At 37.9% G+C, this 15,527-nt stretch overlaps 4 protein-coding genes across 7 annotated transcripts; 3 read left to right on the forward strand and 1 right to left on the reverse strand.

The window, feature by feature from the left end:
* The first annotated feature begins 749 nt into the window (after positions 1-749).
* Positions 750-4,196, forward strand: LOC141646575 (E3 ubiquitin-protein ligase BIG BROTHER-like). Of its 4 annotated transcripts, XM_074454448.1 has the most exons (9): positions 750-1,027; positions 1,243-1,347; positions 1,429-1,553; positions 1,737-1,947; positions 2,059-2,093; positions 2,290-2,334; positions 3,018-3,142; positions 3,659-3,767; positions 3,856-4,196. In XM_074454448.1, the coding sequence occupies exons 3-9, from the start codon at positions 1,434-1,436 to the stop codon at positions 3,910-3,912; spliced, it is 702 nt and encodes a 233-aa protein (XP_074310549.1). In that variant the 5' UTR covers positions 750-1,027; positions 1,243-1,347; positions 1,429-1,433; the 3' UTR covers positions 3,913-4,196. The 4 variants fall into 4 exon arrangements, with proteins under 4 accessions (XP_074310549.1, XP_074310548.1, XP_074310551.1 ...); XM_074454447.1 differs by having other exon boundaries at positions 1,243-1,553; XM_074454450.1 differs by lacking the exon at positions 750-1,027 and having other exon boundaries at positions 1,042-1,553; positions 1,737-1,774; positions 1,861-1,947.
* A 96-nt stretch (positions 4,197-4,292) lies between these two features.
* On the forward strand, positions 4,293-6,973 carry LOC141646574 (uncharacterized). The gene has a single exon (XM_074454446.1). It carries the CDS (start codon positions 4,828-4,830, stop codon positions 6,400-6,402), a length of 1,575 nt encoding a protein of 524 aa, XP_074310547.1. The 5' UTR covers positions 4,293-4,827; the 3' UTR covers positions 6,403-6,973.
* Positions 6,974-7,898: 925 nt separating this feature from the next.
* Positions 7,899-9,360, forward strand: LOC141646578 ((S)-8-oxocitronellyl enol synthase CYC2-like). The gene is made up of 2 exons (XM_074454453.1): positions 7,899-8,020; positions 8,115-9,360. The coding sequence occupies exons 1-2, from the start codon at positions 7,982-7,984 to the stop codon at positions 9,270-9,272; spliced, it is 1,197 nt and encodes a 398-aa protein (XP_074310554.1). The 5' UTR covers positions 7,899-7,981; the 3' UTR covers positions 9,273-9,360.
* On the reverse strand, positions 9,272-13,485 carry LOC141646577 (uncharacterized). The gene is made up of 10 exons (XM_074454452.1): positions 13,021-13,485; positions 12,456-12,530; positions 12,299-12,352; positions 12,016-12,094; positions 11,781-11,908; positions 11,539-11,622; positions 11,242-11,325; positions 10,575-10,726; positions 10,170-10,320; positions 9,272-9,848 (listed from the first exon to the last, which is right to left on the reverse strand). The coding sequence occupies exons 1-10, from the start codon at positions 13,384-13,386 to the stop codon at positions 9,420-9,422; spliced, it is 1,602 nt and encodes a 533-aa protein (XP_074310553.1). The 5' UTR covers positions 13,387-13,485; the 3' UTR covers positions 9,272-9,419.
* Between the last annotated feature and the right edge of the window lie 2,042 nt (positions 13,486-15,527).

A 15,527-nucleotide genomic window follows, 5' to 3' on the forward strand; every position in this document is an offset into this window, starting at 1 on the left:
AAATCTAAATCTAAATGATTCATGACAACATTACATTTCATAGGTGATTGGCTTTAAGGAGATTAAATTAAAAATCAATTCACAATGAAGGAATAACTGTTGATTTATAATATGATTAACTCTCTCCTCTCTTTATAATATTGAACATTCACATACATGTGAAATTTATCATGAATTGCCGAATTGCTCTTCTTTCTAAACTATCTTATTACAATTAGCCTTATATACACTTGATTGAAGTTGGAAGTAACAAGAGTCCCCAACCTCCGTTTAAGTGTCATTTTCGTTGGAAACCTTGATAAATAAAGCAAAGAAAGCCAATATAAAATGCTTGGAGATAACTTGTACGCTAGGTTTGGTAATTCTTAAGCAAAAATCATGTGTTCCAGCTTCCACTATTATCTCTCTATCTTATTCGCCCCATGTTATGCAATGTTAATATGTTATTATCTGCGCAAACCCCCTTATCTACCACTAAGCTTGCTTGGAATGGGAGTAATTATTAAGGGAGTAATAGAGCTAAAATGAACTAAAAAATGGAGGGAAATGATGGAAATTGGAGATAGAAATAGATAGAAATGGGGAAATATAGTGTAATAGTCCCTCCATTAGGGGAGTAATCGTTACTCACCTCCCCCTCCAAGTAATTATTACCCCATATAGAGGTAATAGTTCCTCCCTCACCTCCTCTTTGCACCCTTCACAACCACCATAAAGCACCAATCTCCTCCCATTTCTTCATATTTTAGCTCTCATTACTCCCTTAATAATTACTCGCATCCCAAGCAAGCCCTAAGTCTTACTTATAATCATCTTTAATTAAAACGGTTTTATAATCCTCTTTTGATTAATACCTTACTACGGAGTATTTAAATTGGTTCCAGACTCTGACACACTTAACCAAAACAAACCAAACCACACTTCTCTTCTCTTCTCTTATTTTTCATTCATGGTTTTGGATGCGTGAACTCACTCAAGAGGAGAGGAGAGGAGAGCATCACATAAACTCAATAAAGCCGCCATCAATGTGGGTCTTTTATTAATCTCTTCCACTTTATTTTATCCACTTTTGCTTTTTTGTTCATTTAATACGACACCGTTTTATGCTTACCCCACATTCCCTCCTCCTCAATCTTACTCTACTTTTTTTCTTCATCAATATCCGCTGAATTTGATTAATTCATGTACGCAATTTCTTTTACAATGCAAATTTAATGATGAAATTGTTGGTATAATCTGCAGGTTAAACTAAAGGGGGTGAAGCATTAATAAATCTGTGTCATACTATTGAATTATTATTCATCTATGTTTTGGTAATTTGTCGAAATATCATCAGAGTAGACAAAGGTTAATTCTTGTGGAATTGAGTTAATACACAGTATATACATTGTTTAAGTGTCATGTTTTAATTCAGTTGTTTGGAATCAGAGGATATGGATTCACATTATGTGGCTTACCCTTCCCCATATAACAACAACAGTACACCAAGTTTTATGGATTTCTTTGCTGCTCTTACTTACGATCATCTCAATTTCACTTTTTCCCAATTCCAGGTACATTCACCTTTTCTTGGCTTCCCTTGTTGCCTATGACCACATTTATATAAGACCGTCTTCTACTAATAGGCGGCTTTTAGTTGAACAAGACAAGACACCTAAAGAGGTTTAGAAATTACAAGGCTGACATTTGTTTTAGTTTATACCCAATTAACTGTTGTTAGTGTATTGGTGGTGCAGGATAATGAATATTCACCACTTAGTATGGGTTACTACAAGTATGCTTATTCCGAGTTTCCTTCTACTCAATACTACAGTAATTATTGCCCGTCTTATGACGTCTTCGATCATTTGGTGGGGATAGATGAATACAGCACAAGGGATAGCGCGATGACAAATCAACAGTCCCAAAGGGTGACAAATACCAACATTAGGCCAAGGAACCGGGATTGTAAGTCTTCTTAATTCTAGAGTCCTCTAATTTTATTTGAAATCTGTTTCCTGCAACATCGTTTATGAACGCTTCAAGCATTCTCTTGATTCATCAGTATTGGATTTGCAGGCCCCAGAAGTAACCATAATTCACACGAGTATCAAGTAAATATCTTTCTTTGTTTAATAAATAATAATAGGCCTAATGTAATACAGTAGCACTTAATAGTTGAGCATTTTGCTGATTAAACCATGTTTATACATCAGAATTACTCCCTCCATCCCACTTATATTCTCCCCTTTGACAAATATGAAGCTTATTTTGGTTCTACTTTATTGCTACTGCAAAATGCAAATGCAGGCTATTTGGCAACACACTGTTGATCCGGACCACATGAGTTATGAGGTTCATACTTCACTTGCTTATATCTGTATATCTCTCTATCTTTTATTTTACTTTCTGTATTTCATGTCTCAATTATTAAACTGCATCTTCAAGTTATATATTTTTTTTTATATCATGATTCTGTGAAGTTGGCAATGTTGATTTGTGCTCCATATTTATGCTAGCAAGCCCTCTTTCATTCCATTTATACTGTTGTCGGAATGAGTGAATTATTGGGCTTATATTATAACATCTGATTTTTGTCAAAAATAGTGAATTGTCTTAAAACTTCCAACAAAAGCAACAGAGCATTATCTATTGAGGAATTGAGGATTCTTATTGACCAGGATCATGGGTGGGAAAGGTTGCAGCTTTATTAACATAGTGGGATAATTTGCATTTAAACAACACTTTATGTATTTCTTATGAATCCATTGTTGACCAATTCTTTTAACATGCAAGATTATCTTTTCGTAATTATGTATCAGAGGCTATACATGGGATAACTTTTTTCGTAAAATGTTTTATTATTCGTTACAGCTTATAAATTGAATGGGTCCTGGAAAATAGAAAGAATGGTGGTTTAACCGTGTAGAATTAGTGCCCTTAATTATTTTCATTCAATTTATTACGAGTAATTTTTTACAAGGCAGTATAACTTCCGCCCTTAAGCCTAAGTCATTAATTTTCCTTCTTTGAAACAGGAATTACTTGAATTAGGTGAGACAGTTGGAACTCAAAGTCGAGGTCTTTCACACGAACAGATTTCTCTACTTCCAGTGTCAAAGTTTAGATGCTGTTTCTTGAGACGAAAGTCCCAATCTGAGAGGTAACACTCATTGTCTTCTATTTACTTCTAGAAAATGTTTTTATATATTTTAGTTGAAATGCAGCGTTTCAAAGTACTCTTATATACCTCTTTCGTCACTCTACTCTGTGATTCGTTTTCCTCTATTTCGCATCACTTCCCATTTCTCTGTAGTCTGATTATGTTATTACCACTCATCTTCAATGTTGGGACCTGCCTCAATATCATATATACTTAATCTGATTATCTGAATTCTTATGATTTGTTCGAAATTCTTCTCACCGAAATGAAAATTGGTAAGGAATCGAAGTATAGGAGGCTGTATATGCCATCTTCCTAGCCAGTACTTTATGGACGTCGACAAAATTTCTGTTTAATCGCGTACTTCATGTAAAATTCTACGGTTCTACCTTTTAAGTTCGTAGTATGTTTTTTTTCTTATGAAAGAATACTGTGAAATTCAGAATATCTGCGGCTCATTTATGGTTTCCTTGGTACAAAACCAGCTAATTTGAAGTAGCTTTAATTTTGAAGCAGATGTGTAATCTGTCAGATGGAGTACAAACGGGGAGCTCGTCTCATCACTCTTCCCTGTAAGCACAAGTATCATGTTGGCTGTGCAACCAAATGGCTTAACATAAACAAGGTATTTCTTTAAAAATGAAATCTTTCACTACTAAAGTTAACAGTTGAATCACTAGTCAGTATTGACTGACTGGCTTCTATGTTACCAGGCTTGCCCGATTTGCTACACCGAGGTGTCACTTGATGTAACTAAGAAGTTTAAGTAGCTGCTCAAAACCTTGGATACAACAGAGACAATTGAGGTTCATTCGTTATTCTTTAGTGCTAATTTAGCAGGTAAAGTCATTTAGACGTTGTATGTATGCCTGAGTTCCAAACTCTTTAGCCTTATAATCGTCTTTGTGATTCTTTCACTTAATCTTTCCTGACCTTGGTAGAGGTTGTTCCTTAATTATAGTGATGCCTTACATGTAGATCAAGAGACTTTGGATTCACATCACTTGGATTTTGCTGATTTTCATAAATTCATGCATGAGTTTTCCAATAGAAAGATTGGATTTGAGTCAATACATTCCTGACCATATAGAGATTTAAGTTTAAGCTGAGATCTGAATTTTAAAGGTATGCGGTATGCCTGCATCCTCAGAATTCCGAGTTCAGGAAACGTTGTTATGAATCCAAAGAATACGTGAAAACTGAAAAGCACTACCCCCACATATGTGACTACTGACTATGTCTCTGTTTATCAGGTTGGTTTTCTCGTTCCGAAGCCAACCTGTTGATACAGACTTTGTCATACTCCTGTCATATATCAGGAATGCCGATGACGGAGCCAAAAATGAAATGATGATTTGCACGATCTCAAGCCTTGTTATATTTGACAAAGTACGAGCTTAAGACTTTTGAGTTATAATTAATCAAGTGCAAGTAGAATGTATACACTTACTCACGTCCCACGTTCCATGCTTCGGCCTCAGAGGATTGTTTCCACTTTTATGCTCTCTACTTGCTTTACTAAATTTATAATTTAATGCTCCTTCTCCAGGTTTCCAGAATCTATCTATGGTGTTGATTATGGTACCTCAAATTTTCTATATATAGGGATCTCATCTCCAGTATTTCTAAATTAAAACCCCACTTTCCCTTAAAACCCAAAAAAAATTTAAAAAAAAATCGACAGAATGAGAAGCCAAGGAGTGGCTAGGTATTGGCCTAGGCACTGGCTTGCATTTACAGTAATTTTTTGTATCTTAGCAACTAGTCAAGTCTTAGCTCAAGGCAATGGTAATGGTGGTAATGGTAATGATGATGATGATGATGATGATTCACCATCTCCACAATCTCCACCTCGAACCCCACCCGGACGACGTTCGCCACCCCCACCATCTCCAGTTCCGTCACCTCCTCCACCAATACGTTCACCACCTCCACCACTAGCTTCACCACCTCCACCGATATTTTCACCACCTCCTCCTTCACCATCTCCTCCGCCACCTCTATTTTCACCACCTCCTCCTTCACCATCTCCTCCGCCACCTCTATTTTCACCACCTCCTTCACCATCTCCTCCGCCACCTCTATTTTCACCACCTCCTCCTTCACCATCTCCTCCGCCACCGATATTTTCACCACCTCCTCCTTCACCATCTCCTCCGCCACCTCTATTTTCACCACCTCCTCCTTCACCATCTCCTCCGCCACCGATATTTTCACCACCTCCTCCTTCACCATCTCCTCCGCCACCTCTATTTTCACCACCTCCTCCTTCACCATCTCCTCCGCCACCTCCAATTTCACCACCTCCTCCTTCACCATCTCCTCCGCCACCTCCAATTTCACCACCTCCTCATTCACCATCTCCTCATTCACCATCTCCTCCACCTCCAATTTCACCACCTTCACCGCCGCCACCAGAGTTATCTCCACCACCACCACCACCACCACCACCAATATTTTCTTCGCCGCCGCCTCCTCCTTTATTTTCACCTCCACCTTCTCCACCATTTCTTTCACCGCCTCCTCCATTGTTGCCACCACCTCCTCCACAAATTAGGAACTCTCCGCCCCCACCCGTGCACTCTCCTCCACCTCCTTATTACTACAATTATCCATCCCCCTCTTACATTCGCAAGTCTCCACCACCTCCCGCTTACATTCGCAAGTCTCCGCCGCCTCCCGCTTACCGTCGTAAATCTCCACCACCTCCCGCTTACCGTCGCAAGCCTCCACCACCTCCCGCTTACCGTCGTAAGTCTCCCCCACCTCCCGCTTATCGTCGCAAGTCTCCCCCACCTCCCGCTTACCGTCGCAAGCCTCCGCCACCTCCCGCTTACCGTCAAAAGTCTCCACCACCTCCCGCTTACATTCGCAAGCCTCCACCACCTCCCGCTTACATTCGCAAGCCTCCACCACCTCCCGCTTACCGTCGTAATTCTCCACCACCTCCCGCTTACGTTCACAAAGCTCCACCACCTCCGTACATTAACAAATCTCCACCCTCATATTATACTCCACAATCTAACCCATATATTTACCAGTCTCCACCAAATGTTAATTCACCACCTCCCCCATACTCTTACAATTCTCAACCACCATCTTCGCCTTTTACTCCACAATCTAACCCATATATTTACCAGTCTCCACCAAATGTTCATTCACCACCTCCCCCATACTCTTACAATTCTCAACCACCATCTTCGCCTTACATTTTCACTACACCACCACCGCTTCAGTCACCGCCTCCTTACAATTACTAACCATTCCCTTCATATATTTACTCATCTCTTCTTCATACAGCTACAAATTTGCTCCATTGACAGTCCACTTCCTGCCTTGTTTTTCCATTGTTCTTTTATTAACATACTGTCGGAATCATGGATTCCTGCTGCAGTATCATGTATCCCAAATTCATTAATTTTTCATGCAATTTTTTTTTTAAAATGTAATTGACTTACAGTGTGATCAGATGTCTGAAGTTATTGTAGATGAAGTGTAAGTGTAAATTAAGTACAAGATTGTGGCACATAATGACATAAGTGTGCCAACAATCTTGACTTATTACTAGCATTGCATACTACTGTCAACTTTGAATGACCGTTTTAACACCTCTAATGTCTGTTATTTACATGGCCAACTACATTATGAGGGTCTTGATATTTTTATACGTTGCAAGTATTTCGTTTGATATTCATGAAGTTTTTGGCAAATGGGTGTTTATTAGCAAAATAATTAGGGAAATGGGGTTGGTTTGAAAATATTTAGACTTATGGTGTCCACGTCATCAGTTTTTATTTTTTTTCCAATTTTTAGGCAAAGCCGCTAAGTTTCTTAGCGCTTACTATTTTTTTTTTTTTTTTTTTTTTTTTTTTTTTTTGAAAAAAAAAAAAAAAAAAAAAAAGTGAAAGTAAAGCCGCTAAGAATCTTAGCTTTGCTTTGCTATTCATTTTTTGTTTCAAAAATCGTCACCTTCTAACACCGATGATGACCTATATTTTAAAACGAATAACCACCAAAGCCGCTAAGAAAGTTAGCGCTTCCTTATTTATCTATTTTTCATGTTTTATGACATTTATTATCAAAAAATGACAAAGAGACAAAGCTCGCTTAAGAAACTTAGCGGCTTTGCCTAAAAATTGGAAAAAAAATGAAACTGATGACGTGGACACCATAAGTCTAAATATTTTCAAACCAACCCCATTTCCCTAATTATTTTGCTAATAAACACCAATTTGCCAAAAACTTCGATATTCATCCGAAATAATAATGGATTACGACTTTCCGAGTATTCGATTAGTAGAAATGATAAAACCATCTGAAATAATTAGTGTTTATTATGATGAGGTACAAAAATTGGTACATCAAATATGCAATATATTTACCGTAAATATACCTTAATCTTACGAGTTAATACATTAAGCTAAAATTGAAATTTGTCCAGACATAATAATAATGGAAACATACACAACAAGAAATAAACAAATACAGAGTATGAACACTGAGGATCAAGGATGCAAAGTCTTCATTTACCGTACATATATACCTTAATCTTATTTAAATTGGTCAAATATCGAGTATAGCTTTTAACGGTCACAAATTATGACGTTTTAGAACCCTCTTTCCATTTTAAGATTATTTAAATTGGTTTTGAGCACCATCATAACTTGTAATAGTCATAAATTAAAATTTGTGATCAACAAGAGCTCAAGACCCCACCGTATCAAATGAGTAGACCACAAATCCACAGTATATAGTTTATATTTTCCAGTTCATATCTTCAACTTATCCACTTTCGTCTGCTAACCTCTACCATCATCGTCAATTGTCTCTAATAGTACTATGAGCTGGTGGTGGGCTGGTGCTATCGGTGCCGCCAAGGTAACGTCTCTCCTGTCACACCTTTCCTTTCCCATCTTTTTATCACATTTATTGACAAACCTATGAAAATGAAACCATAATTCCTAATTTGCAGAAAAAATTAGACGATCCAGATGAGTTGGCTAAGATGACAGAACCTCACCAAAGCGTAGCTCTCATCATAGGAGTTACCGGCATTGTCGGCAACAGTCTGGCCGAGATTCTGCCACTTTCCGACACACCAGGTGGCCCGTGGAAGGTTTATGGGTTAGCCCGCAGGCCCAGGCCAAACTGGACTTCCGATCACCCTATCGAATACGTCCAGTGTGACATTATGGACGAAACCACCACCATGGCCACCCTCTCCCTCCTCATTGACGTTACTCACGTGTTCTACGTCACGTGGGCCAACTGTGAGTCCGAGGTGGACAACTGCCAGGTCAATGGTAGGATGTTCCGGAACGTACTTAATGCAGTCCTTCCCAATGCACCCAATCTTAGGCATGTCTGTTTACAGACTGGTCTTAAGCATTATGTTGGTCCATTTGAGTATTGGGGCTCCAAGGTTCTTGACGGAGTCGAGATCGAGCCCCCTTTTACCGAAGACATGCCAAGGTTGCCTCTGCCAAACTTCTATTACACCCTTGAAGACATATTGGAGGAGGAAGTGGCTAAAAAAGACGGGCTGACATGGTCGGTCCATCGTCCTACAGGAATATTTGGGTTTTCACCATACAGTTTGATGAACTTGGTGGGTACATTGTGTGTCTATGCAGCTGTCTGTAAGCAGGAAGGGGTGCCATTGAAGTTTCTGGGATCAAAGGCGGCTTGGGAGTGTTACTCCCAAGCATCGGATGCTGATTTGATCGCCGAGCATCAAATTTGGGCGGTTGTTGATCCAAATGCTAAGAACGAGGCTTTTAATTGTAGTAATGGGGATCTGTTTAAATGGAAGCATTTATGGAGGGTGTTGGCAGAGCAATTCGGGGTGGAGTGTGTGGAGTTTGATGAAGAGGAAGAGAAGGTTAGCTTTGAGGAGAGGATGAAAGGGAAGCAAGGAGTGTGGGACGAGGTTGTGAGGGAAAACGGGTTGATTCCGACCAAGTTGGAGGAGGTCGGGAATTGGTGGTTTGTCGACAAGTGTTTTGGTTGGGAATGGCCTTTGGACAGTATGAACAAGAGCAAGGAGCATGGGTTCTTGGGGTTTAGGAACACCAACAATTCTTTCATCTCTTGGATTGATAAGATGAGGGCTTACAAGATTGTTCCATAGAATGGAAAATTGTTGTAATAATTTATTAATTTTTGTAAGAATTGTTGTTGGAAATATGAATAATGATGAGCATGATTTTATAGTACAAGCTTTAGATGTCTACAGTTGCCTCGGAGAACAAAAAAAATTGATTCAAGGGATAACAACCTAAAAGAGCTTCAGAAATCTATGTTTTAGTTGTTGCAACCAATTGAGCGACGGACTCGAAGACAGATTCTTCTGAACTTCTGTCTCATCAGTCTCAGTTGACGAATTTGTGTGCTCAACCTTTTGATGGCAACATGCTTGAGAGTCCTCAGGTTTTACAGTGATCTTAACTGGTTTTCCGAGCTTTGATTTATCAGGTAGTCTGGCAATTTCAAGTGCCTTGTCACACACTGGAAAACCTTGGTCATCCCACGACTCGAGTATAATGCCTGAGCCGATGCAAGTGTTTCCTTGGTAGAAGGCAGCAAACTGCCCTGCTGCCAATCCTTGATCATCTTCTGACAAATGGACAACTGCAACATCTCCATGGCTGTTTTCACAAGATTCTATCATCAAACTGCAGGTATACAAGCTAGGTCCATGCCGAACCTGGAAAAAAAAATACCCATACTTAACAGCACATTCGGAAAAAGCCCAAACTCAAGATGTTCCAACAAGACCACAAGTTTGTAATAAATGATCAGTCTGGTAGATCTACTAAGACATTAGTAACCTTAGTGAGATGTTAAGTCTTACTGATAACGGTAAATTTACTAGGAAGGCATTAGAAAACTTACTGAAGATATTAGGAAGTTTTTGTGACAATACCATATTACCAATTTACCATTCATTGTCATCATGTCATGCAACAACAATAACAGTGCAAATATTAAAAAAACAAAAACAAAATATATGATGAATGACTATTACCTTGCACTGCAGGTCACTTAATTTCTCAAGAGGCTTTCCATTGAGCCATTTTAAGGACCCAACACGAAACACACGCCTTCTTTTGTCAACTGAGTAATAGCTTCTTGACACAAAAACTACATTGTTTTTAGTGTCCTTCTCAACCACATACCTGCATGAATTACATTGAAAAAGGAGCTGTCAGCATCAGGGAACATAAAAGTCAAGACTTATTCAGCCGAGAGAAGAACTGAACACCAATCCTTGACAATAATCACGCCAAAGTACTGTTCCCACGAGCCTCGTTGTAGCTAGATGCTAAGATAACTAAAGATATTTGCGCATGAATGTGGCTTGAGAGTTGGCAAGCATAAGGGACTTTAGTAAAATGCTAAGAACCCTGGAAAGAATCGGGAAAACATATACCATGGTCCCCCAGGAAGACGTAGACCTTGCCGTTGACCAATTGTGTAGAACCAGAAACCACGGTGCTTCCCAAGAAAATCTCCAGTCTCAGCCTCCAATAAGACACCCTCCATCTCACCAATTTGTCGTGCCACAAAATCACTAAATTTTATCTGAAATGGCAAACAGGTTGTGAGCCCCTAGTTTAGTCAAATGGTATACGTAAGCAGCACATGATAATATTTGAAACTCGACACGCCTAATAGGGAAAAGCCATACATATTTTCGTTCATCTTCTCTCGGGGATGGTCTGACTTAAAAACACAAAAATGTCCGCTGTTATCTTTGTCAGTCGTGTATTGCGCACCATGTAAACACTATGGAGCAGACAACAATCCGAAATGTCTAAATATAAGCATAAAATTTGAGGCAGAATGACATGATACAGCTAAATAGTTCATGTATCAAATTATAGGACTTAATAAACAACCAACGAACCCAAAAAGTAGCCATCAAACATATGAATAGTGAACGCAAAGTCGCAAACTTCAAAACAAAAATTATGAAGTACAAAAAAAAAAAAATTTCAATTAGTTGCAAGAACATGGAAAAAGAAAATAAAGAAAGAGATATTCATATGATGACATGCAAAAAATAAGTGCAACAAAAGTAAAATAGAAAACCATACTTTTCCAAGGAAACAAATTCCCTGTGAATCCTTCCTGCCTTTGTTTGGCAGATCAAACTGCATGGCAAGTTTCCGGACCTCATTCTGCAAGGAAACACGTTTTATTTTACCAAAAAAAGGCTTTTGATCATGCAGAATGCTGAAATTGGAATTGGACAACGAAATAACAAAATACTTAAAATACAGAAGCCTCTTAGCTTTAGATACACTAAAACCATCATATCCAGCGACACTACATTCTTAAAGTACAACTATAATGAGTTATGTAGTAAAGCATAGACCCGCTATAACATTTACCTTTGGGATATGGCCTAGGGGAAATAGAAGTCGTTTGAGCTGACTTTGATCAAGATGCGACAGAAAGTATGTTTGATCCTTCACCTGACATTTTTAAATCACAGAAACCGATTACTTTCCACGACGTTTAAATCAGTCAGTAACTTCAGGTATGTATCAAACCATCACTAGAACAACCCTTGACTATAGTTTAAGAATAAAAAGATTATAGGCAATTTGAAAGTGATACATCACACACTTACAGCATCTTTTGACAGCTTCAAAATAGAAGGTTGGCCAGAATCATGGGTAACTGGGTGAACCACATTTGCATAATGTCCAGAGGCTACATAGTCAAAGCCCATATTGCTGATAGCATCCATGAACGCACCTGGAAAAGGGCACATGATAAACAAAGATGATAACAGAATATTGAGACTGAAATCAGAGTCCACCTATTTACTTAAGACCAATCTTGGCTATAAAAGTGCGACTCACCAAATTTTATTCTTGTATTACACAAGACATCTGGATTAGGAGTACGCCCATTCCGATACTCTTCAATAATGTAAGAGACCTAACACGCAGTCTCATGAGTCTCAAGCCTTGGACAAATGTGAAGAAAAATAACAAATAAAAACTAGACCAATCAATTATTGTCAGGGAAGACGGAAATTCATCAGCAAATTTGAATTTTTGGAAGAAAGCAGATGTCTTTAAAGCGTCTCAGTCTTTGTGGACACACTGGAAGTATAATGTCAGAGTTGGTGGAGAATAGTACCACTTTCTCCCAATATTCATCTGTCAGATGCACGACTTCCAACGGAACATCAACCTAGAAGAAGTTGCAAGAACGCTAGTTAGATGCTGGATGCAAACCAGGTAGTACATTCGCGAAATAATCCATGATAAAAGCACCACTAATTAAAATATATTACCTGATTACATACAGCCTTTACATATGCTAAATCTTGTTCCCATGGGCACTCGGACCAAAAATTGTCAAAGTCTTCCTACAAGAATCACTGATTGTAACACAAGAATCCATCATGCGACATGAAACCAAATACGTATTAAACTAGTGTAAAAGACACAAGGACTTGAATTGAATTCCTTGTGTTTTAATTACTATTCTTGAGTCACCTAATGTTCCACTGCCATCGATTTAAAACCAAGAATATCCAAACAATCAAATGAACAGTTAAGTTACCCTACTGCCAAATGCTTTAAAGTTGAAACCTTTATTCTCAATAGAGGTTCAAAAACGATGTAAACCGTATATTCAGATATAGAAGTGGCGACAAAATAGCGCCATTAGTAATGCAGAAAGCAATCCAGCAATCACAATTAGAATAAAGTAAAGCTCCTGCATTTCCGCATAACACTCAAAACACTTGTGTTGAATGCAATTCCTTCCTCTAGTAACTACAAATCCTGACTCTGTCACTGAATATATTAAAAAGGGGAAGAGGGGATATTTAATATATATATATATATAGAGACCTGGAACCAAATTTTGAGATAGAAAGCGGTACAAGAATGACCAGCAGCATGAAGAAGGCGAAGAGCAACGCTGCTGTCAACGCCGCCGCTGACGAGTACAGCGACTTTAAGCTTAGGACCCGGCATGGAACAGGATAAATAAGGTCCCACTTCCAAATCTAGAGGTTCGGATAATTGGGGAGTTACAGCTGCGGCGGAAGAGGTGGAGGAGGAGAAAGATAAACACTTTGGAATTGAGTTAATTGGATAATGTTGTTTATGGATAATGAGAGGGTTTATGAAGCGAGGAGGGTTTATGAGGAAGGGTTTAGGTGATGCAAGGAGACACAAATGGCGGGACATCATTCTGCTCTGTCTTACCAACATCGCTTTGCCGCCGTCCACAGATAGACCGAGAGAGTGGGTAAATGGGGATATTGATGATCAAGTCAAAATGGATAACATTTGTTACCTTTTTTTTTTTTTTTTTTTTTTTTTTTTTTTTTAATCTCCCACTACTTTTCTTACCTTGAAAAAAAAAAGGTCATTGCTCTTTCAAGTACGGATTTTACTCTTTCACGGATTCTTTTTCATAATTGTTCCATCCCCTACCCTTCCTCTAAAAACAAAGAAAAAAAATCACTTTTCTTTCCCGTCCACCAAAAAATTAAACAAATTCTAGCAAATTTATCAATTTTGCATTGTGATAGTTATCTTAGTCAACTAATCAATCAATATATATATATAAAAGAAGCTTTTTTTAAAACACGTGGTAGTCTCCAATTTTTACAAAACACTAAACTATATTAAAATCATTTTTTAATAGAAGATAATGCAAAACTAAATCTAAAACATTAAAAAAGATAGATGCAAAATAATATAATCGTTTTTTAATAGAAGATAATGCAAAACTAAATCTAAAACATTAAAAAAGATAGATGCAAAATAATATAATATAATTATAATTGAGTTTTAATAGGATGAATACTCAATTAAAGAAAAGTATATATACAACTAAATCTAAACCAAACAACCATCCATTATTTATACACTTGGTGCCCTCAAAAATCTAACGTCACATTGTTGAATTCTATATTTGTTAACTAATTTTTTTTCCTTATGGTTGTCATCTTTTAATTGCATGCATAGTTACGCTCATGATGCATTTTATTCTGTTTTATGATGATTATGTTCTCCTTAGTTTGCTTATTCTTAGATCTAATTTTTCAATATAATTTGTATTCGATTTTTTCTAAAGAGTATTCATATGTTGGTTTATGGAACCACCTTAAGAGGCTACTCAACTTCATCATGGAGGATAGGGACTCAACTTCGCATGTTATTATTATTAATTAAGTTATTATTATTAATTAAGTTTTGTTGCTTTTCTTTTTCTAATTAACTCCTCCAGGGAGTCTTACATAGTTTATTGTTTGCATCAGGTGGAATATGTTCTTCAATCTTCATGAAATAGTTATATGTATATATTGGAGTATATATTTTAGCATGTTAAATAAGTTTATTGCAATATCATGTTTGTATAATAATGTAGTATTTATGGGTTTTATGTATAAATTTATCCTTCGTCAACAACTTTATTTTCCAAAAAAATTGATGAACTACTTATTTTATATTGTCGTAGAGAAGTGCCGAGTTTGCGAGCTGCACCATTGTTGATGGCGACGGAAACACTCCGATGTAATATGCACTTAAGAATGGGTTTAATCTTGTTGCTGAAAATAATAACAGTGTTTCTCGATCCTGCTTTAAGATATTTGCCACACAAACGGTGCTGCCATGAGTTGTACTTCTTACAGATGAATAATATGTGTCCATTAATATTTAGGGTAAATTAAAATATTCCCTTTTTTCGAACAATTTACTTAATAGTTCTTTCAATCATGGGCGTGAATACGATTTATTATACCCTTCTCATTTCGACCCACCCATATTCTATTTTGTTTCAAGATCAATATATCCTCTCAAATTACACTCACTACAACCACCACCCACCATCGACCACTATGTACATCCACCAACGCCCCTCTTATGCACGGGTGTTCCCTTGTCGGCAAAACCCACCCAGGGAGCATCCCACCCAAACCCGCACAAACCAACCACCCCTGCATCACCGCCTCTCCTCTCCCGAATCTGCCTCAGAGACACCAGTAACACCACTGTCCGCGCTCTGCCGTCCCTCCAGAGACACTAGAGTAAGAACATCAATGAAATTATCCATGGGTGTGTTATTGTAGAGTACGAACACCAATTGGTTTATAGTGCAATTGATTATATCAACATGAATCAACATAAAGGCATTGAATCTACTGCAATTGGTTATACGTCTGACACCTACCAAGTTTACAATGCACAAACCGATAGAATTAATTTTGTAAAAACTTGTATATTGTATGGGGTAATGTGACAACAAACAAAAACAATTAAATCGGTTTTGGTGATGAAAGGCATAGCGATACTGCTCCATCGTCTTCATTGTCAATAGTTTTCATCGGCAATAATTCTTTCTA

The sequence above is a fragment of the Silene latifolia genome, chromosome 3 (genome assembly GCF_048544455.1).
Source record: "Silene latifolia isolate original U9 population chromosome 3, ASM4854445v1, whole genome shotgun sequence".
Taxonomy (NCBI): domain Eukaryota; kingdom Viridiplantae; phylum Streptophyta; class Magnoliopsida; order Caryophyllales; family Caryophyllaceae; genus Silene; species Silene latifolia.

Coding starts and splice junctions, on each gene's coding strand:
- LOC141646578 (XM_074454453.1), top strand. CDS start 7,982: ATGAGCTGGTGGTGGGCTGGTGCTATCGGTGCCGCCAAG. Junction 8,021..8,114: donor GTGCTATCGGTGCCGCCAAG/GTAACGTCTCTC, acceptor CCTAATTTGCAG/AAAAAATTAGACGATCCAGA.
- LOC141646575 (XM_074454447.1), top strand. CDS start 1,434: ATGGATTCACATTATGTGGCTTACCCTTCCCCATATAACAACAACAGT. Junction 1,554..1,736: donor TCACTTTTTCCCAATTCCAG/GTACATTCACCT, acceptor TTGGTGGTGCAG/GATAATGAATATTCACCACT. Junction 3,768..3,855: donor AATGGCTTAACATAAACAAG/GTATTTCTTTAA, acceptor CTATGTTACCAG/GCTTGCCCGATTTGCTACAC.
- LOC141646574 (XM_074454446.1), top strand. CDS start 4,828: ATGAGAAGCCAAGGAGTGGCTAGGTATTGGCCTAGGCACTGGCTTGCA.
- LOC141646577 (XM_074454452.1), bottom strand. CDS start 13,386: ATGTTGGTAAGACAGAGCAGAATGATGTCCCGCCATTTGTGTCTCCTT. Junction 12,095..12,298: donor ATGAATATTGGGAGAAAGTG/GTACTATTCTCC, acceptor ACTGCGTGTTAG/GTCTCTTACATTATTGAAGA. Junction 9,849..10,169: donor TAAGTGACCTGCAGTGCAAG/GTAATAGTCATT, acceptor TTTTTTTTCCAG/GTTCGGCATGGACCTAGCTT.